This window comes from Protopterus annectens, chromosome 4.part0 (assembly GCF_019279795.1).
Source record: "Protopterus annectens isolate FY-2018-M chromosome 4.part0, PAN1.0, whole genome shotgun sequence".
In the NCBI taxonomy this organism is placed as follows: domain Eukaryota; kingdom Metazoa; phylum Chordata; order Ceratodontiformes; family Protopteridae; genus Protopterus; species Protopterus annectens.
Genome location: NC_056733.1, coordinates 1,102,089,169 through 1,102,111,988, shown reverse-complemented (window position 1 = coordinate 1,102,111,988; position 22,820 = coordinate 1,102,089,169). Strand labels below are relative to the sequence as shown.

The 22,820-nt window shown below is 42.9% G+C and overlaps 1 protein-coding gene across 1 annotated transcript in view; it reads left to right on the top strand.

Annotated features, from left to right (window-relative positions):
- DIAPH1 (diaphanous related formin 1) overlaps positions 1-22,820 on the top strand; it is a 2,838,381-nt gene that overhangs the window by 2,274,193 nt on the left and 541,368 nt on the right. The window contains exon 18 of the mRNA XM_044069079.1: positions 21,358-21,450. Within this exon, the coding sequence (XP_043925014.1) occupies positions 21,358-21,450 (93 nt within the window). The remainder of the gene's footprint in view (positions 1-21,357; positions 21,451-22,820) is intronic.

Here is a 22,820-nt window from a genome sequence, read left to right as displayed (position 1 = left end):
ACAACTTTGAAATAATACAAAAAAAAAAACAACAGTCAACAGTACTACCCAGACAGTCACATCAAACAAAAAAGAATCCCAAAAAATTCTGGACTGCAGTAAACAAAATCCTACACCCAGATACCCAGTGTACCATAACCCTTGCCCAGACAACTCTACCCTAGATGCAGCTACTAAATTCATCTACCATTTTATTAAATCAAACTCACTCACCTATAACTCTTCCAAGCCCACATCAGTCCTGTACAGCTTTGTTTTTTCCAAAGCTCTTTTTTCTCATTGAAACCCTTCTCTATCTTTCTTATAGTTATTAAGTCAAATCAAGCCCTTCTCTCCTTCAGCCTACAATCTGCTATCAGAGTACCTGGAACTTGCTTCTACTGCCACTGCATATCCAGTCTCAGTTTTAATAAACTGTTCCATCCAAGAGTGTTATGTTCCATTTCTCTGGAAAAAAATCTTAAATCATTCCAATCCGTAATGTTAGTACAGCCACTGAAATAACTATCTTTAGATCTATTGCTATCCTGCTTCATCTCTCTCAAATTTTGGAAAAGTGCAGTCACAAGCAACTTCAGCATTATATACTACAAGAAAACCTTTGTACTCCAACTGAGCACAGCTTCAGGCTAGCTCCATAGCACAACTGCCCTGTTAGTTTTCTTTAACTCTGTCATCAAAGCCAGAGGTAGCAATAAATTAGACTCTCCTCTCTTCTTAGACCTTTCCAAAGCCTTTGACTCAGTCTCTCATTCCAAGCTGGGACTATCTTGCACAACTCTTGACCAGTTTTCCAGCTACTTATCTGCATTATCATTCAATTAAGTAGCTCTCGTTTCTGCTCAGTCTCCTTTCCTTTCTTTCAGCACTGGTGTCCCACAAGGCTCTATCCTTGGCATTTTACTCTTCAACAGCAAGCCACTCCCATACAGTATGCAGATGACGCCACTGTTATCGGCACAGCTGACGCTATTCCTAAGCTACAAACCATAGCTCAAAATGTCTTTAATGCTGTCGAAGCTGGCTAACAGATGAACTTTTTCATGGTCCAAACAAAACAAAATTACTCCTGTTTCTCCCAAAACCACTTGCATCCCTCAAAGGCAGCTTCAAATATTCTCACTAAACTACACTATTGTTGTTTTTTCTCTCACTGTGCTAGTAGGGGTCATAATAGGTGGGCATTTAAAATATGACCGTCATATCTAAAGCTGGAAAAAAATGCATGACAAACTCTGGATATTCTAAATATCTAATACATTTCTTAACAAGCACTGTAGAGCTATTCTCACCAATGCCTACCTCCTCCTCCCTTTGCTCTTTGATTCTCTTATCTGTACCAGTGTACACACAGGTTTTCAATTAACTTGCACTACATTGCTCTAAAATTATTAAAGTGGCTTGAACTGCCTCATCATCTACTTTATAAGCAACTTCTCCGTGCTTCGTAGCATATGTAAACCCTCTTCCTGTCCAGCTGTTGGCTTTCATACTCAAGTCATTACCTTTCAAACCATCCCCTCTTCTGCTAAGCCCCTCTTTTAATAGTCTATAAGTCAAATAAATCCAATGGTCAAGGTCTGTATTCCAACTTTGTGGCATAAGATTGGAACTTTATCCCCATAGATATTAGACTGGTACCCACTACTCGCTCTCTTTCAAGCAGTCCCTAAAAGAATTCTGCTTCGGATCATGGCTGTGCATATGTAATACTTCAGGATGTTCTCATTGGCCTGACTCTGTTCCCTTCTGAATAATTCTGACTTCTGTACAACATAGCCCACACTACTTGAGCTTCTTCTGTGTCTCTTGCACAATTATGACTTCTGCTGTGTCTCCTACTGCACTATGATTTCTATTGTGTCCCCACTCTGCTACTATGATTTCTGTGTCTCGCACACTGCTATGACGTATGTGTGTCCAGTACTAGTACAGTACCTAAAGGTGGCCCATCTGATCCAGCTTCATATAGGCCTGTTTCTTTTTTAAACCATGATTATAAAAGTGTTTGTAATGGCAAAAGAATGTCACACTTGATGCCAAAATTGATAGACGTGGACCAGTGTGATTTTGTAGAGGGAAGGCAACATTAATAAAACAATTTATTTATTTTATTTTACATTTGTTTACCGGGATAGTCTGACTGGATACATGTCCATTTTCAGTGGAGACCCGGGGAGAAAAGCTCCACATAGACAAACTTAGATTACACAGAAGTTAGCAAACAATTATAAAAACAAAGTGATTATATACAATGGGTTAGTAGTGTTCCCTAGTAGGAACTCACAATTGTCATGAACAGACAATTAAAAGTAAGAGACATCAGACTGGAAGCAGAGCTTGGTGATATAGTTACAAGTTATGATAATTGCAGAATATGCTTTTAGTTTATAACTTAATCAGGGTTGGTACAATGATGATTCAGAGAGAAGCAGAGTGTAAGAAAATACCACAGTTACTGCCAGGTCTTGATGCAGAGAAAGCATTCAGTAGAGTAAGCTGGGATTGTATGAGCAGGGCAATGGAAGCATTTGCATTTCCTGATATATCCTTCTAATTAACGTTATTGTGAGGAGTCAGAGGGAAAAATCAAAGTGGGAGGGTTCCTGTCTGATAAAGTTGTGTCTGAACAGAGGAGCCAGGCAGGGGTGTCCCCTTTCTTCTTTGTTGTTTGCATTATATTTAGAACCATTGGCAAAGAAAAATAAAGGATTCAGAAATTCAAAGAAGGAATTGGTATGGTGTACAGAAAAAGTTTGCTTTATTTGCAGCTGATGATATTTTGTACCTGATGGAACCAGAAAAGGACATCTCAGTGGTGTGGAAAATTTTGAGACAGTTCCAGTTTTTTTCAGAGTATAAAGTTAATGAAGATTAACAAAGGTTATAGATATAAATTATGTAGTCACACATAAATGGGTTCAACAATACTCATTTTTATGCGGTTATGATAAAATAAGTATTTAGGAATGTGGATTAAAGAGGATTCTGTTATGGCAGCTAAGGATATGGTGGGAGAAACTAAAAAGATAATACAACAACTGAGAAACTGGAAGCTCTTGCTTATAGATATGGATAGCAAGATATAAGTTTTTGTACACAGGCCAGGCATATTTTTATCAAACAGATGAGAAGTTGTGGGTAGTAGTTAAGAAAGAGTTGAGGGCTTTTATCTTAGAGGGGAAGAGTGCAAGAGTCAAATGGGATGAGTTGATCCTCTCAATAGAATTAGGAGGTTTAGGATTTCCTGATTTGAAGGGATATTTTAGAGCTACATAGTTAGGGTTGTTATACATTTGGTGTCTTTTGGCTTTTCCCGGTTAGGGGTCGCCACAGCGGAACTCTGGTCCACTAATGATTGACAGTAGATTTTTACGTGCCGAGTTGCTGGCCCTGACGCACAACCTTCAACGAAGGTATGCCCGTTCACGCATGTCTCCACACAGTTGACGCTCTAGCTGAGAATCGAACAGGACAACGTCTTACTGTGAGATGACAATGCTACCGCAGCACCACCATCGCAGTAAAGCTACAGTTCAAACCGGAAAGGGATGAAGAAGCTGGGTGGGGTGGTAATTCAAGAAATCGGGAAATAATGGGATTTTGGACACAGATCCTTAAGGAGAATAACAGCGATACAGAATATTATATTAGTAAAGTAACTGAAGGTGTACAAAGAACTAAGCCAACACAGCAATGAAGAAAGGAGATTCTGACTATAGGGATGACTGCAATTAGGAGTACAGAGAATATTCAAGATGGGGCTGAAATTTACTGGTGGAAACTGGCAAAGTAACCAAGATTTTGAGGACAAATAATTAGAGGGAAAGGTAGTAGAATGGGAAGAGGCCAAGAAGGCATTTGGATTGCAGGGTATTGATTGCTTCTCTATCAGGGATTGATAACAGTATCGAGAAAGGGATAGGGGAATCTTAAATGAAAGCCCTGCGCTAGTTGAGATTTTAATTGACTCTAGAGCAGAAGCTGCTGTTAAAAAGGGATAATTAGGGCATGTAAAATATTGCATGGTAACTATATGAGTCAATGAGAAAAGATAAAAGTTTGGGAATATAGATTAAATATGCAACTCATAAAGAAGTAATTGGAGGACATGTATGCATGGCTGCAAATATGCAACACAATCTAGATGATTTAGGATATTTGCTTGGAAGTGTTTGCATATACACTTTTCTACCACAAGCAAAAGTATGCAATGCTGTTACTAATAGTGTCTTGCTATTTTTATTATACTGATTTTTTTTTAACACCTTCATTGAATGATTACTTCTGACGCAAGCAAACTTACTCTCCAAAGCAAAAAACACTGCTTCCATGGGGCCAGATGGCGTCCCAGGTTGCGTCCTACATGAACTCCAAGAGGAACTAATCCCTCAAATAAAACAGCTATACAATCTCAGCCTCACTACAGGATATGTGCCCACAGAATGGCGTACAGCAACAGTGGTCCCACTCCACAAAGGTGGAGCCTCTACGGACCCTGGAAACTATCGCCCCATAAGCCTGACTAGCTTAGTCTGCAAGGCTATGGAGAGGATCATCATGGAGCTCATAAACAAAGACATTGGGAGCCTACAGACACTAGATCCTACCCAGTTCGGCTTTGTCAAGGGCAGATCCTGCCTTTTGAACCTGGTTGACTTCTTCGAAACAGTCACCAAAGCCATAGATGAAGGGAAGGTAGTCCACACAGCCTGTCTGGACCTTGCAAAGGCATTTGACACGATACCCCACTCGGGCATCATAGATAAGCTATCCAGCTTAAATATAAACCCCTATGTCACAAGATGGGTCGCAAACTGGCTCAAAGACAGAACCCACAGAGTGAGAGTTGCTGGAGCCATGTCAGACTCGAAACCAGTCACAAGTGGCATCCCACAGGGTTCTGTCCTGGGACCACTCTTGTTCGGTATATACTTTTCCAAGGTACAGGCAAACGTGGGAGGACTGTGGCTCACCAAGTTCACAGACGACTGCAAACTGGGCGCCATAATCAACTCTCCAGCTGACATAAACATCCTTCAAAAAGGTCTCACAGAGACAGATAACTGGTGCCAGCACCATGGTTTAAAGCTAAATGCCAAAAAACGTATAGTCATACCCTTTGGCAAAAACAATGTGCCCACAAATTACCACATAGGCGGAAACCCATTAAGTACAGAGAAAGTTATTAGGGACCTGGAGACCCAAGTTGATAGCAATCTCTCCTTTGAAAACCACATTGCCAAAGTGTTTAGAAAGACCTTCTACATAGCCCATTTCATCACGAAGGGTTTCACATCTAGATCAAGAGAGGTAATCGTGCCCCTTTATTCATCCCTCATCAGGCCCATCATAGAATACAATGCCCCTTTTGGGATGTACCTTACCCGACACCTGCAGCAATTAGAAAGACCCCAAAATTATCTCACCAAGAGGATCAAGGGTCTCAAACAGATGCCATATGCTGCTCGGTTAAAAAACTCCAGCTCTACTCAGTTGCATATCGCCTACTTCGAGGCGATCTATGCCTGACATACAAAGCTATGTCAAATCCAGAATTAATGGACATGCTCCACCTCAGTAAATCTAAATCCCTTAGAGCCACACGCTCGAGGGACTTGAACCTCAGCACAGAAATAAATAGAACTTGCTGGAGGGACAGGTTCATAACCTAGAGGCTTCCTTCGCTCTGGAATAGAATTCCAGTTCATGTGAGGCAGAGCACCTCACTGAATCTCTTCAAGAAGAATCTCGATAGGTGGATGGGGGATAGTAGGTTTGTCCCAGGGATTACTCCCGTGTCACTATTAGACAGAGGCACAGTAAACTAAACCTTAAAAAGGGCACAGTATACTCAAATCAAGGGGTGGCGTAAGCCATACAGAATCGGGCTAGGCTTATAATTGCCTCAGGGCAGATAGCCTAGTATGAACCTATGAACCTATTTGTGTACCGTGATAGGCCAGTTCTACACATTTTAACTTTAATAAACACTTTACAGTGACATGATTATTACATTCACAGAACAGTCTACCTCCAGTTTCAGGTCTCATTGTATTGCATGAGTTTTCAGAACACTTGTTATTAACATACCCTACACTGATGTTTGAGTATGTCTTTTCCAGTATACTTATGTCTGTATAGTATATTACTTTTATCCTTTCGTCTGATGAAATCAGCCTGCATGAGGTTCTCTTGGCAAAGAAACTATCACAACCTGAGCAAGACTCCTGCAGTCCTTCAGTCTGGGGGATGATTGCACCACCCAGATTTCTGATATTTGTACATAACTCTGAGATCACAATACATTGGAGAAAATGACACAACAATCTTGGACTTGTGTGTGTCCCCATTGTTTGCACACAGTCTTGTTATTTACGGACTTCGGCTTACTGATCTCAGAATTTAAAATTGTTATCCAGATTTTAATGTAGGGGTCTACGATTTAGAGAAGAAGGACATGGCATGAGAATGTAATGGTAACCTTTAAACTGTTTAATTTTACCCCCCTTTCCCTTGCAGGGCAATACCTGATAGCTCCACTACTAACATCCATTCATCCCATTTGATGCCCTTCCATGTCACTGTTTCAGTATTCATTGCAATAAGGATTCCCTGCCAAGGGCAGCCTGATGTCTGGACAGTATACCAAAGCCTTTAGGTTGCTTTAAAGTATGCCGTACTTCACACGTATGCTTCATGCATGTAGCGTAGGGCATAAATGTGACTTCCAGATATACCATCCTCTGAACTTCTTTGCTGCCAGTCTGAATGCCATCTTTTGACTGTCGGTCTGAACGTCCACTTCATTGCTGGTTTATCAAGCCTTTTCAGATGAGCGCACCATTGGGGTTTTTGCTCTTAACTTTCTTCTTTTTGTGTGTTGCTTGTGGGATTTGTGTCATCCAGAAAGGGTAAATGCCAATGCAGCAGACAGTTTCCTCAGAAAGATAGTGACAAGCACTGCTTATTTTGATTTATTTTCCACGACCATACATCCTGTTCCATTTGTCAGGATTTTGTTCCAAAGACTCTCCATAGTCTGCTTTTCTCTTTGGCCTTCTATTTGGAAAACCAACATCTTAAGCTTTTAGCGAAAGTCACTATGAAAGGAGCTTCCCGCTGTGAGGGTCAGCTGTCTGTAAAGAAAAAGGCCAAGAATTCTAGATCTGATTCTTCTGCTGTGCTGCGTCTGCCTGATGTCTTTTCTGAGGCTAGTGAAAGCCCAGAGGATCACCCAGGTCCACCGTTAGATTACTCTGCACGACCATTTTGGGGGCTGGCATGGATCCAACATTCTGCATATCTCTGGAGGCTTTGCAGACGTCTGCTTTGGATATTCATTGGTAACCATGGCTGATTATTTCCAAATGGCCTAAGGATGTTACTCAGATTTTGGTTGAAAAGGAAGTTCCGACTACAGTTATTGAATGCCATCCGAGATCTGAGCATTCTGAATTTTACAAGTCGGACATCCCTTTGAAAAAGAAACAAAAAGCAAAACATGTTTCTCCGGCTGCTAAGGACCCTCAGAGTGAATGACAGAATTTCACTCGGGTTGTTTAATGCCCTTATGGCTTTGAAACCTCCTCATGGAGTTTCTGTTCCTGGTCCCCCTTGGTCCTCTACTCCTGTTAAAGACCCAGAGAACAGGATTCCTCCAAAGAGGAGGTGGATTCAGATGAGGAATCCCGTGCTTATTCATTTCAGACTCCCTCTCCTTTAGACTATGGCTCTGAGGATGAGGAGTCCACAAGTCCAGACACTTCTTTTCAGTACACAATCTCCAGAATGATGGAGTTGTTTACATGGGATTGTGACCAGGTTTCTGAGGCTCCATAGTAGTAGTATGAGCTCCTGCAAACGGACTCTCTTATTCCTCTTCCTTTTCCTCCTGTTTTGGCTACATTGTTGGATGCCTTTTCTACTGTGTCTAAAGCTCCATATTCCCAGCCCCTTGCCCCCAAGAAACCTGATAGGTTTTACAGGGTGCCTGAGGACTGCAAATTTTTCTGTAGGTGTCTGTCTGCTGACACCTCATTGGTGTCTGTGGCATCTGACAAGCCATCTCATTTGCTTCTTTCTGAGAATCAGACCCATATGTCCTGATATGTTTTTGTTGTGCTTTCTCAGGTCTGTCAGGAAATTTTTGATGATCTGACTCTGAAGGGAAGCCTTCTGCCCTTTCCTTGTTAGGGATTTCTTCCCAGGTGGCTTGCCATTCTATTAAATGTAGTTATGATGCAGCAAATACTTCTTCTAGAACTGCTACCTTTGTTTTTTGTGATGATGAGATATTCCTGGCTTCAGCTTCAGCTTTTGCCTGGTGATATTAAGGCTAAGTTGTTGGATGCTTCTCCGGACATGTCTCTTCAGGATGGGATGAGGCCAAGGCTTTGCAGGAATTGAAACATGTTTTTGTTTCCCCCCTGTACCTAAATGTCAGAGAAATGACCCCCAATAAGATGGCCTTTGTTCACATGCAGTCTCGCCCTCCCCCCAAGGGCAAGAAGGGTAGGAAGTGTGACACAGAAGTCTCCTTTTCCTGCCAAACCAGGTGCTGTTTGACTATGCTGTTCTTCTCAGCCACATTCCTCATTCGCTTTGTCATTCCCTATTCCTTCTTGTCTGGTTACAGATTATTCAGGATTCCTGGGTTCTGCCCATCATCTGCCTTGGGTATTTCATGGTCTGGAAATTTCTTCCTCCTTTCATGGGTATTCTTCTGCCCCTCAAGAGCAGTTGGCCTTTTTCCCAGGGCTGCTTCAGGATCTTTTGACTCGAGCAAAAACACAAGCTGAGCTGACCCCACAGCGAGGAGGTCCCACAGTAAAAATAATTAAAAACTTTAATCGCAACTTTCGGTGTTTGCCTTCATCAGATCTTAATAGAAGCCACAACATCTTCATTTTTAGAGAGTCCCTATATTGCTTCAGCCAATAAAATTATCTCCTTAATTTCCTCCCTTTCAACAGGGGGTTTTAAAGGCACCTTGTCATGTGCAACTGCAGCCGATATAGTGATGGCACTATATTCCTGTGCATTCCTTTCACATGATAAGGGGCTCTTCTTGATCCTTTCTGCAAGGTTTGCAATTGGAATGAGTATTTTACCCTCAAAGTTTGAGTACTGTGGACAGATTACATACTTTGCTGTAATTGTGATTCTTTCAGCAAGTCACCTCTGTTTTTCACTCTCACTGTATATATAATGCATGTATGTATTGTGTTTTTTTTCACTCTGGTATGATACTCACTTTGTATGTAATATATGTATCTGATGTCTTTTTTTGTGTGATCCAACATGTGGTCTGTTCCATCAGTATCCCACCTCGGTGCCTACTACCAAAGCTTTGGATCCAAGAGCTGTGATTCCTCCCCTACCCACAATTCTCCTCTCCTGCCTGAATTACCTTAGATCATGTTTGCCACCTGTGAAAGCCAGATGTGTGTACCAAGAGCTTGTTTGTAGTTCATAATAAGTGAATGTCTTTTTTCCTCCTCCCTTTAAAATTAATGTTTAATAAGTTTAGATTTTAGTAACATTTATCATAGTGTTAGGGATAGGGTATTTCCTTAGGTATTTTTACAATTTTTCTTTTATGTAAGAGTGCGGTCGCGTGTTTTTGCTTATGTAGTATACTTGGATTACGTGCCTTTTTCATACGGTATTAGTATTTTTGTAGTCCATGTAATTTGTTCTGATGTCCTCAGATTTCAAAATGTTCTCTTCCTGCAGGCAAAAAATATCTCTCCAAAGACCCCCACACACACTGTGCATACTGCGTGGGTTCCTCTCACCTACAAGATTCTTGTTCTATCTGTGCTGCCTTCACGGCTCCAGAGCTCTTTAAGGGCATATTAAATTGATATTAAAAGGACTTCTTCCTTCCCAGACAGATTCCATAATGTCTGCAGACCCTAAGGTGTCCACTTCTCCAACCAACAAGAAGAAAGATAAGGAGAAGGACAGATTTAAAGATAAAGACACAGAGAGAGAAAAATCAAGAATGTCTGAGGATCATCCGGAGAAGTCTAAGAAGGGGTCTTCCAACCCCACAGTTATTCCATGTCTGGCACCAAAGGTTCCTAGACAGTCAAACCTAATTGTTTCTTAGATCCAGTCTCCATCTCCGAAGCCAACCTTTACTCCAGCACCAATCAGTCCTGTGCTTCATTTACCTATTTTGGAGAAAATACCTTCAAAGTTTGCTTCAGTAGCTTCTTCACCAAGATCAGACTGTTCTAGAAATCTCCTGAAATTTGAAGTTGACAGAATGATGAGGAGGTTTCTGTGTCTTTATAGATCAAAAATAAAGTGTTTGACATTTGAGGTCCTGTGTTGTGGAATTTTCTGAGGTTTCTGAGGACTCCTATTCAGATGGGAGTCGTCCTGGCTCTGGGACCAACCCCTTCTACTCTAACTGTTCAGTATTCTTCACTTCCTGCTCTTTCTCCATTTCTGGAGGCAGTGTACAGTGGGTCTGTCCTTTCCACTGTACCGATGTTGAAGTCAGCAGCTCTCAAAACTTTGGATTCACCATCTTCCCTCATTTGAACTACTCCGATGCTTTTGAGTCCAGCAGCGTCCCAGAGCTAGGATGTTTATATTGAGACTTTCAGAGCAGTTACTGCTGCACAGGGCCTCGGCACTCGACAATTCAGTTCCGAGGTCCTCCTAAGGCCCTTCAGCTGTTGGATTTGAGAGGGCTTCAGCTTTCCAGTTTGGCTGGCTGTTCTTCAACTCCAGTATCTGAGACAGCTTTCGAGACTGTGGAGAGGGTCTTGGCTGGACCAAGATGTGTGGTACACTCACAGAGCTCAGCTTCATCCAGCTCCCTCTGAAGACTGTACCACCCTCCTCCTCCTCATTCAGCTAGACAAGGTAGATGGATCCATTAGGCATTGAGACTACTCAACCCTGAAGCTCCTCAGCCATTTCCAATATGTCTCCCTTGGGTCTCCCAAATCACATTCCCTGAAAAAGAAGTAAAATGGAGCATATCAACTGTTCCCCTGAATCTGTCACCGAAGACACCAACTTAGATGAGGGAGAAAGTTCCCCAAGTGTGTTATGTCCCATCCCCTCCCCCCAAAGACACCTCCTCCGGAGACATCCTCAATTTAATGAAACAGCATGGGGGAAGGTACATCAAAGCCCCTTCTTCTGAGGAGCCAGTGTTTCTCAGAGCCTTTGGGTCTGGCACTTCAGTGTCCAGGGCAGTCCCTTCTCCTGACCCATTAGTTGACCTCATTTCTCAAAAAGCTTGGAGGGAGCCTGATGTGGCAGAGCCCATCCAAAAAAAAAAACATAAAAGTTTTAGCTACCCCCAAAGACAGGAAGTTGTGAATTCCATGGTGGTAGCAGCAGCCATGAAAAAGGAACTATCTGAGTTTCTCTATTCATGCCCCTAACAGGGTGTCTAGGGTTTTAGACAGATCATGGAAAAGGACATATGCTTCAGCCACTTTCTCTGTCCAGGTGCAGAATTGTATGGTTCATGTGACACATTTCCAGAGAGATTTGAATAAAGAATTTTCAAATTTTGTGGTGTCTAACTTAATAGCAGATATCCAAAAAAGTGTGGAGTCCGAGTTGTGTACCCTACAGTCCACTATGAATATATCCATCGGACTGCTTTCTAATGCAGCAGATGGTGTGGCTCATGCAGCTGGTACTGGCATTACAATGCATTGTCTTGCCTGGGTGCAGCTTTGTGGAAAGCTTCAAGACTTCTTTCATCAATGCCCCATATGATGGTTCCACTTTGTTTCGACCGAAGGTCAAGGACGTACTTACCAGAATTTGAACAGTTCAGTAAGAACTTGTTTAGCATCGGAATACATTTTGCAATCCCTCAGAGATCCTTTTCCATGAATCAAAGAGGGGGAAGAAAAATGTGGTTCAGAAAATCTCAAGGCTTTTATGAGGGCTGTTCTGGGGGCAGGCCACCCAGATGTAGAGTTGGACGCAGTTCCATGGGGCATCACACCAGGAGCAGAGGCGTTATGCAAAATCAAGGTTTCCGTGGTCCATTCACAGAAAAACCTTTCTAGCATCCCTGAATGTATGACTGGCTGCTGCACTCTGGAGGCAATTTGGGGACAACTGTCTGTACACCATCTGGCCTGGCAAAACATAACTCAAGATTCATGGCTGCTAAGGATCATTTCCAGAAGTTATACAGAGACCCCAAGTATAAATTGAAAGATTGCCATCATTCCACCCAATCAGATGGCGTCTGCAGCAGCAGAGGTTCAGAAGTTGCTGGTGAAAAGTGTCATCCAGCCAGTCCGCCGGGACCAGTTAGAATCTGGAGTCAAGTTCATTTTAGTTTCAAAAAAAGACAGGTGACATGAAATCAGTGTTGCATTTCAGCAAATTAAACCAGTTTGTAAAATGGGCAAAATTCCGGGTGGTCTTAAGGTAGTGCAGTTTGCCTCTATTCAGCAAGGACGATTGGATGTGCTCTGTAGATCTCCAGGATGCCTGATCCAGAAGCAATCTGGGAGAATTTTACTTTTCCAGCTAGGAGACGGTCACTTCCAATACAGAGTGCTGCCTTTCGGTCTCACCACAGCCCCCCTCCACTAGGTGTTCACCAAAATAACAGCAATGGTGACAACCTTTCTCAGGCTTTAAGGGATCCAAGTACTCATGTATCTGTGCAATTGACTTTTAACTGCAATCTCCAGGGATCGTCTACTAACACACCAGTCATTCCTACTAGAACTGTCGTCCACCTTGGGTATCTCTATCAACACAAAGAAAAGCAAATTACAACCTACTCAGCCCATAGATTTCATAGGCTGCAACTGACACTGTGCTTCAAATAGCAACACTCCCCTTAACACGTGGATCAGTCAATCAGATCAGTTGCTCCTCAGGTAATAAATCATCCACACCCCCCATGCTTGACTGATATTAAAATTTCTAGGTTTAATGGCTTCTTCTTAATGATGGTTTCGTAAGCCAGATGCCACGTGAGATTTCTACAGTGGATGTTAGCTGTACAATGGTCCCAGAGATTTCAGCCTCTTCACCACAAAATTCGAGTCATGCAGATCCACAAGAACCATATCCAGTGGTGGATCTCCTCTGAATCAGTCACTCGGGGCAGTTATTTCTCTTCTTTGACCATTAAAGTACAGTTGGCATCCATTTCAAACTTTCATGTAAGATTCAATAACACATCCATTGCTTCTGTTAAAATCTCTAAAGCTTTTATGAAAGGTACCTTTATCCAGTCCTTCCATGGAACATCACTATTTTATTACAGTCCTTAACTCCGAATCCCTTTGAACCTGCAGCATCCATAGATATAAAATTTCTGTCATGGAAAACTATTTTTGGTTGCCATCACCTCTCTGAAATGAGTATCAGAACTTCAGGTGCTTTCATGCGAAAGAGTGTCATTAAGAACAAACCCTTCCTTTCTTCCAAACCTAGCTTCTGAATCAAACTTGAACCAACAAATTGATTTACCTGTTTTCATCCCCAGTTTCTCAAATAAAGGCGAACATATATTACATACATTAGATGTGCACAGACAACTCAGATTTTACCTCCATTGTACCAAGATTTTTCAGAAAATCTGACAGTTCATATCCTTCTCCAAGAAAAAATTGGGACAGTCATATTCTAAAGTTACTGTTTTGAGATGGTTAGCTAACTGCATTTCATTTGTCTGTGACTTACTAGGTATGCCTCTGCAATCAAAGCCTAAAGTGCATTCTACAACAGCTGTGGCAACCTCTACAGCCTGTGCTAGGCAAGTTCTTTTAGGTTACATTTGTGCAGCAGCAACTTGGTTATCAACTCACACCTTTATATCCCACTGTAAATTAGATGTACAGTCCAGGATGCCTACATCTTTTGGCTTTGTCATTCTAAGAAATATCATAGGTTGGTACTAGGCTATCAGCCCTAGGGCCTATGCAAGCCTAGCCATAACAATTCCCTGGATATTTCTTCCCACAATATTTACTTCTCTGGACCCCTGTCTAGCAGGGCAACTGACATGATCCCCGGGGTGAATTTCCTATCTCCTATCCAATCATCAAGGTTCCTTTTGAAGAGGGCCAATAAGGCACTCTGCTTGACATGTATGGGCAGTCTGTTCCAGAGTATGGGGAGTTTCTGGGTCAGGAACCTATCCCTCCAGCATGTTTTGTTCATTGTGATGACAAGGTTTAGATCCCTGGAGAGTGTGACTTTGAGGGATTGGGATTTCTTTAAGTGGAGCATGTCCAACAGCTCAGGGTTTGGCATGGCCTTGTATGTTAAGCAGAGATCGCCTCTGAGTAGACGATATGCCACAGAGTATAGCTGGAGTTTTTTTAGATGGTCAGCATATGGCATCTGGTTTAGGCCTGTGATTCTTTTAGTGAGGTATTTCTGTGCTCTTTCCAGCTGTTGCAGATGTCTTGTGAGGTACATATCAAATGGGGCATTATACTCTATAATAGGTCTAATGAGGGATGAGTACAGTGGGACAATGACCTCCTTTTTTCTGGATGAAAAGCCCTTAGTGATGAGGTGTGCCACATAGAAGGATTTCCTGACTGTTGTGGCATGTGGTTATCGAAAGTGAGACCACTGTCCACCTGTGTCGCAAAGTCTCTCATCACACTTTCGATGTTTAGTGTCCTACCACCTATGTGGTAATTCATGGGTACATGTTTTTTTTCCAAAGGGGATAACTATACATTTCTTGGCATTAAGCTTGAGCCCATGGCTCTGGCACCAGGCATCTGTAAGGCCCTTTTGTAGAATGTCCACATCATTTGGGGATTCATTAATGGCTCCCAGTTTGCAGTCATCTGCGAACTTTGTTAGCCAGAGTCCCTTAGTGTTGGCCTGTACTTCAGAGAAGTGGATGCCAAACAAGAGTGGTCCCAGGACTGATATCCTTCCTTGAGACCACCCAGGTACCCGAAGGATAGCTTGGGAATTTGTCTTGCATGTTGAGTCAGACAAAAAAAATGATGTAGGATATGAATGTTATGTACTTACCATAACAATAGCTCCATGTTTTTTCTTTTTTGTCTGGTTAAGCTCCCCTCCTGCCTTACACCTACCAAGTTGTCATTTTTCTTTTGGGGTCAGCCAAATGTCCTTCTATTCTCATGTTGCAGTATTCATCACAGTAGGGAGGTTGCTGCCTGCAGCACTGGACATCCGGCCAGTATACCAAAGTCTTTGGAGCAGAGGGGTACGTGCAACGTCTTAAGTCAGAGCTGTAAACCGACGGAGGCTATAATAGTGATGTCTGCACGTATCCCCTTCAGAATTTTTCTTCCGCAGTGAACATCTGACTCCTGTTCGCCAGTTCGGGAAGACAATTGCTCGTTTTCTCTGGACAACCACTACAGATAAGTACCCTGTTGTGTTTTCTTGTTATCTTTGCTTTGTTTCTCAGATGTACATGTCCACTAGAAACAGGAAGTGTGCTTGTGGGAGACAAATTCCTCATAAGGACACGCACGATCAGTGCATTTTTTGTTTAGGTGAGGCCCACAACCATACGTCCTCTTCTATTTGTAAATCCTTTGTACCCAAGAGACTCTGCAGCCATCTGGCCGTGCTGAAATTATATTTAGAAAATCAAAGGCTTTGGCTTCTCGCGTTAGGTATGGCGGGTGGGGTAGACACGTCTGACGAGCCGCCGTGGAAGAAGGCCAAAAAAGTTAGGCCTGATTCCCACACTGCGCCTCCGGTATCTATTGAGAATCTTAAGGCAGATGAAAGCCCAGGATCTCTTCGGACCCCCCCCCCTTTCTCACCCTATCCCAGGAGCCACTGTGGAAGCTGGGTTGGCAGAAACCATGAGTACGTCCACTGAGGTAGATCAGCCATCAGCTCTGGATGGTGAAGGAGAACCACGGCTCGTGGAGTCAGAGGATCCTACTCCTACCCTCCCATCCTCACAGATGTCGGCGTCTAAACATGCACAGCTCTCCACTCCTCTGAAGAGGAAACAAAAGTTAAAACACTCAGAACAACCACCTGTTTATGGATGGGACGTTTTCTCCCTGAACCTTTTCAAGGCATTCCAAGCCCTGCAGACTCAGCTACCCCAACCTGCTACTCCTCCACTGCAGGCCTTAGAGGTATCAGAAGAAGAATATTCCTCCTGTGAGGAATCCTTGACTTGCAATCTTTAGGGGAATCAGTCTGTGAACAGTATCACTCCTGAGGAAGATGATCCCATCGCTCTTGAGTCTCCAGGAGAAGAATTTACCTTTGGAGATACTATCTCCCTCATGAGGGAACATTTTAAATGGCAGGCCTCAGATGTTTCTGACACTAAGAAAAGATACTTTGATTTATTACAAATGGAACAACCCTCTACTTCTGCTGTACCTCCCTTACTTCCGGCCTTTCAAGATGCCTTTCTGGCTGCTGCACAGGCCCCCGATTCCCAATCCTCAGCTTCAGAACATCCAGATAGGTTCTAAAAAGTACCGCAGGATACCCAATTCCTGTTTAAACCCCCTGCAGTTCCAGCAGTTATAGCAGTCTCTGCAGATAAATCCTCCAGACAGCTGCTTTCATCTGCTCTTTACCCTACTGATGACAGTAAATTCATGGACAGGCTTTGCATAAAAGTCTATACTTCCTCCACCCTTGCTTTTAGAGCTCTTAATTACCAAACCCACATGGCTAGGTTTGTCTTGGATACTCTCTTCAAAGCCTCAGCTCTCCTTTCTGATGTACCAGATTCACCAGCTAAGACACAACTTAACCCCCTCCTTTCCACAACATCTCAGGTGACTAGGCAGTCCATCAACTGCAGCTGTGATGCTGTGGAAGCTTCCTCAAAATCTTCAGCTTCGGGCTCTGTTCTAAGGAGGTAATCCTGGGTGCTGAGGAGATACTCCTGGGTGAGACTACAGCCACTACCTATGGATGTGCAAACCAAACTACTAGATGCACCTCTTGAGAATAAGGCTCTCTTTGGACAGGCTTCAGCAGAACTCCTAAAATCCTTTCAAGAAAAGGGAAAGGAACTACAGAATCTGAAGCAGTTACTGGTGTCATCTATCCCAAGGTTTCACAAGATTTATCCACAGAGGACATCCTTTGTGAGGAGACTGTCTTCCCACTCTGCTCCACCACAGGCAAAGGGACGAAGGCAAAGTAGGAAAAACTCCACTCCTAGGTTCCCTTCCACATCTTCTTCCACTTCCTTTTTTTCAGTCTGACCAAGCCAGACCACCTCCACTGTGACAACCTGTACATCCCAAAGCACCTCTCTCTCTTCGCCTCAACCCGTCCCTACCCTCCTGGCGGAAGATCACATCAGAAAACTGGCTCCTCTCCATCATTCAGAGAGGTTGTTTTATGACTTGGTAGACTACCACCCTTCCAGGAGATTGCACAACTACCATCAAACCAGATTCATCTATTTCCCACCATTCTCCAACAATTACAGGCTCAGGGTACCATAGAAATGGTACCTACTCAGCAAATAAACAAGGGGTTTTACTTGAGTGTTTCTGGTACCAAGGAAAGATGGTCTTGGAGACCAATTCTGGACTTATCGGTTCTAAACCTTTTCCTCAAGGTACCCACATTCAAAATGCTAAACTTACATCTACTCTTGCCCCTCATCCCAAACCAGGCCTTTTTGGTAGGTCTGGATTTGAAGAACACCTACCTACACATTCCTATACACCCAGACTACAGGAAATTCCTAAGCTTTTCAGTAGGTTACTAGCATTTTCAATTTTTCTGCATTACCCTTTTGGGCTCTCCACAGCACCTCAAGTGCTTACAAAGTGCCTAGCTCCGGTGATTTCTCACTGCAGAACTCAGGGTATTCAAATATACCTATACCTAGATGTCCTGTTAATACTTCATCAGGACCATCAAACCCTCCAGCACCACCTCCTACAAAAGGTGAGCACTACCCTAGCACAGCTAGGATTCACTGTAAACAAGGGAAAATCACACCTCACCCCCACGCAAGACCTAATCTTCTTGGAGTGTAGGATCAGAACAGACAGGATGAAGGCCTTTATTCCAGATCAGAGGATAATGGACCTCACCCCTTACTTCAACAAACTTAACTCTCTACGTTCCTTACCACCCAGTGAATTCCTAAGAATGTTAGGTCACATTGCATCCCTGATTCCCATGCTCCCTCTGGCAAGATTTCATATGAGAAAGATCCAGTGGGTTTCAAGTCACTATGGAGTCAACACTCTCACCCTCCGGATACCTCTTTCCCCCTCCTACCATGCCTAAAGAAAGAACTACAGTGGTGGATCATAGCCATGAGTGTCAACCAGGAAACCCCCTTAGAGGTACCTCTCCCCTTACAGCAGATATTTACAAATGCCTCAGACTTAGGGTTAGGAGCAGTGCTATTGCACCACCACAAACAAAACACTGTGCAAGGGAAATGGTCTGCACTAAGACAGAGACCATATCAACATCAAAGAAATGAGGGGATGACTTCTAGCCCTAAAGACCTTCAAAATAGCCCTATTCCCGGGCACACTGAAAGTAGTCACAGACAAATATGACTGTCCAGTGATACATAAACAGGGAGGGATGAGATCTTACCCCCTTTGAAGTCTAGCCACACAGATCTGGACCTTAGCATCAGCACTTCGGGTTCACCGGATAGCAGTGTACTTACCTTCAACAGAGAATGTTATGGCAGACCCTCTCAGCAGAACTTCAGCACCCTCTCACAAATGGATGCTTCACAGAGAGGTGTTCCTGGATCTTATTCACAAGTGGGGTATTTCACAAGCAGATCTATTTGCCTTCTCTCAGAACAGACAGATGCTTCTGTTTTGCACAAGGGATCCACATCCTCAAGCTTGGAAGGTGTCACCTTCTCTTTTTCATGGGGGGGGGGGATGTATCTGTGTGCCTTCCCCCCTTCACACTAATTCAGAGGGTCCTTCTAAAAATTGAGAGGGACAAACCAAATATCCTGCTGGTGACCCCCTTCTGGCCAAGAGAGCATTGGTTTCCCCTTCTCCACCTTTTAGCCAAGGGCAGCCATCACAGGTTACCCCACCGATTAGACCTACTCACACAGGACAGGGGATCCCTAGTAAGCCCTCAGGTGACCAATCTCAAAGTGACCTTATGGGTGATAGGGTTCTAATCCCCTTCAGACACCTATACTCAGAGGACATACTCAATGTTCTGCAGGAGAAATTGTGTCAAAATCGAAAAGGTTGTCCAGGTGGTGTCAAAAGAAAAACCAGGACCCTTTAATCATTCCTGTTCCCATGGTCCTTTCTTTCTTGTGTGAGCTCCTTCATTCAGGACTAACGTATTCCTTAGTTAAGGTCCATTTATCTGCCATTTCTGCTTATCTGCTTTTGATCCCTCCTTTGGCATCAAGGTTGGAGGTCAAGCTGTACCCTCAACCTCAAAATTCCTCTGAAAGCACTCTTCATTCCTTAGATGTCCACAGACAACGTAGGTATTACTTAGACAAATCCAGACCTATTAGAAAGTGTGACCAGCTGTTCGTTTCCTTCCACCCAAGGGCTTTAGGGAAGGCAGTCTCTAAACAGACCATTTCTTCTTGGATTTCTAAGGCCATTTGTACATGCTACTCCAGTCATGGCTAAGTTTTACCTGGATATGTTAAAGCCCATTCCACCAGACCAGCTGCCTCCTCAGCTGCCTTTTTAAAGAGGGTATGCTACACCTCTATCTTAGAAGCTGCTACTTGGGCTTCAGTTAATAATTCTACCAAGCATTACAAACTAGATTTAGCCTCCAGAGCTAGAGTTGGGTTTGTCAGATGTATCTTACAAGGTCTCATTGATCAGAGAACACATACTTCCACCCAGGCTCATACCTAAAAGCTTTGGTGCTCTCCCTACTGTGATGAATATTGCAACATGAGAATAGAAGGACATAGAACTGTTGTGTAAGAACTTACCATAACCTTAGATGTCCTTCTCTTCCATGTTGCAGTATTCATCCCTCCCTCCTACCTCCTCCTTTCTAACTCTCCTCATCTTATTCACCTGTTAATTACCTGTGGGGACATAGTCTTCATCCAGTTTAATCTCAAGCAGCAGACACAGGCTCTCAAGTACCCTGTGGTCTGGTTTTCATGTCAATCTGAAGGGGACTCCCTTTTAATTTTCCTTCCCTCCTTCAGGGGTACTGCTGTATGCGGCAGTTCTTTCTGAAGGGGGTACGTGCAGACGTCACTAATTATAGCCTATGTCGGTTTAAGGCTCTGGCCTAAGATGCCGCACCTACCCCCCTGCTCCAAAGACTTTGGTATACTGGCCGGATTTCTGGTCCTGCAGGCATCTACCTCCCTACTGTGATGAATACTGCGACATGGAAGAGAAGGACATCTAAGGTTATGGTACGTTCTTACACAACAGTTCTATCTCCTTTGGACCCTGGCTGGTCCTTCATACTTCTTACACTTTTTAGTGTTTATTCTTTTTCACCTTGTCCTATTAGATAAGTGGGTATATTTTTTCTATTTTCACGTAATGACCTTTCATGATCAGTCAGCAAACTCGATCTGAAGTAATTCAAGCAGGAGATGGGAACTGTGGGTAGTGGAGAAATCAGAGCTGTCTGATCCAAAACTTTGGTAGTAGGTGCCAAGGTCAGATCTGGGTGGATCCGACTACCCACATGTTGAACCAGACAAAAAGCACAGATCTGTTGATATGGTGAGTGCATTTGTGTGTGTGTATGTATATTGCATTTTGTTATTCAGTGTATATAATGTCATGCAACTATTGTGTTTTCCCCAGTTAAAACTGAAATGGGTCCAGTGCTCTGCCCCAATTAACAAATTCAAAATAAAATAAAAATAAATTGCTTTCAGTGAATATAGTGTAAGATATCTGCTTCACAGCTGGTGGACTGGGTAGTCATACCTGACTTTCACTTATCTTTGTGAACGCTTTCCTTTTTCCTTCCAAAACATACTGGCTGACTGACTACATTAACTTATTTGTGTGTGTCTGTGTGCATATATGTATAGACATACACAAGTACCAAAAATGAAAAAAAAATGCAGTGAATTGAAGACTAGTCTTGACCCACCCACTTTCTTGGATTATTGCTTAAGTATAATAAAGAGCCTAGTGACGTGTTCATTTCTTATGCAAGTTAGATGTTTCTGTTTTACTTTGCTGGACAGAAGGAATTTGTTCTTTCCATGTTAAATGTGTGAATATGGGTTTTCTCAGGATAAGCCGTCATGTAGTTCCATTTTGTTGATGTGCTGCTGAGATACACTGCCTGTTAAACTGGTAGCACTTGCTGAAAATTATTTTAGCTTTTGTTAAAGTATACCATATGATGTCACACTGTTAACCTTCTTAATTTTGACAATTATAGTTAAGAAAGAGCAAGAAGGAGAAGAGAAGGTAGCACAAAAGAAGAAAGTGAAGGAACTGAAGGTGTTGGATGGAAAGACGGGCCAAAACCTCTGTAAGTATTGACCATTGTGAGAGTTTTGCAAGGTTTAAAGTTGTAGTGTGGTCTTCCTAATTGATGCACTGGTGATGATAGTTCATGTTACCCATTCAGCAAATAGCAAGCCCAAGAGGTTGCAGAAATAGGTTACAAGTGAACCTCCAACTTCATGCACATATTGTTAATCTTTATAAATACCTGTCCTTTTCTCCATTTTTTTAAATATTCTGTACAAGTCTCTTGCTTTTTTTTCTACACTTTATTGTTGGACACACTAAATTGGCCCTAGGTGTGAGTGTGTGCCTTCTGTGGAAGGTTGGGCGCCGGGCTGGTAACTCGACACTGTAAGACTCCACTGCCAATCATGAGCGGACAGTGATCTGCTGTGGCGACCCCTAACCGGAAAAAGCTGAAAGAAGAAGAAGATGATTGTCAATATTATATACTGCTCTATCTTTCCAGGTTTACCATTTGACAGTCACCACAAAGATTTCTGTGCCACAGTGTCTTGCAAGGTAAATTATTTCTTTAATCTTTTTTTTTTTTTTGCCCCCCCCCAACTTGCTGGTGGCTTCTCTGCCTTTAACCTGTAGACCCTATATCTGAGCTCAAAAGAATAATTTTCTTAGTTACTGCTGTTTATTCCCCCTATGTTCTTCGTGTTTCACTGTTGCAGTCATCACATTTGGGTCATCTGCTTGCAGTAGCCCTCAGTTGGCCTGATTAACAAAGTCTTGGGTCCTGTGTTGGTTGCTGTCCCTTCTTCCATGACGTTGGGGGTATAAAACATGCAGCTGATGCCATTATATCAGTCTTTCTTGCCGTGTGGCGCCAGAAGCAGAAGCAGTTTGCAAGTGCCGGTTGGCCGACTCCTGAAATTTCGTTTTTGAGTTTCAGAACCGAAGTCTTCAACTAAAGCTAAGTACCCCGTTGGGGAAACTTTTTCTTGCTCCTTACTGATGTCAGTAAAAGTTAATAATTGCATTTCATGGAAAGCAAATACCTCTCAAAGATTTTCATTCATACTGTATTCCTTGCCTAGGCCCTGACCACGACGTACCTTGCTGTCGGTTTTGTGCCTTATTTAATCAACACACTATCCGTCGTCTGTATATTTTCACTTCTGATGATCTGGATTTACCCTTATCTACTTATGATGATTCTGATGCAGAAGCCTCTATTCCCTCCGCTTCCCCTCCAGAGGATTTTACTTTTGGTGAAACCTTGCACACTCTAAGGGAGCATTTCAACTGGGAAAGCCAGGATTTTTCTGATTCGAAAAAGTGGCTTAGAGATTTCTTACTCTTGCCTCGGCATAGGCCTTTAGCTATACCTCCTGTACTAGACACTGTTGATGATGCCTTTTTGAAACCTAGTTTGCCCCC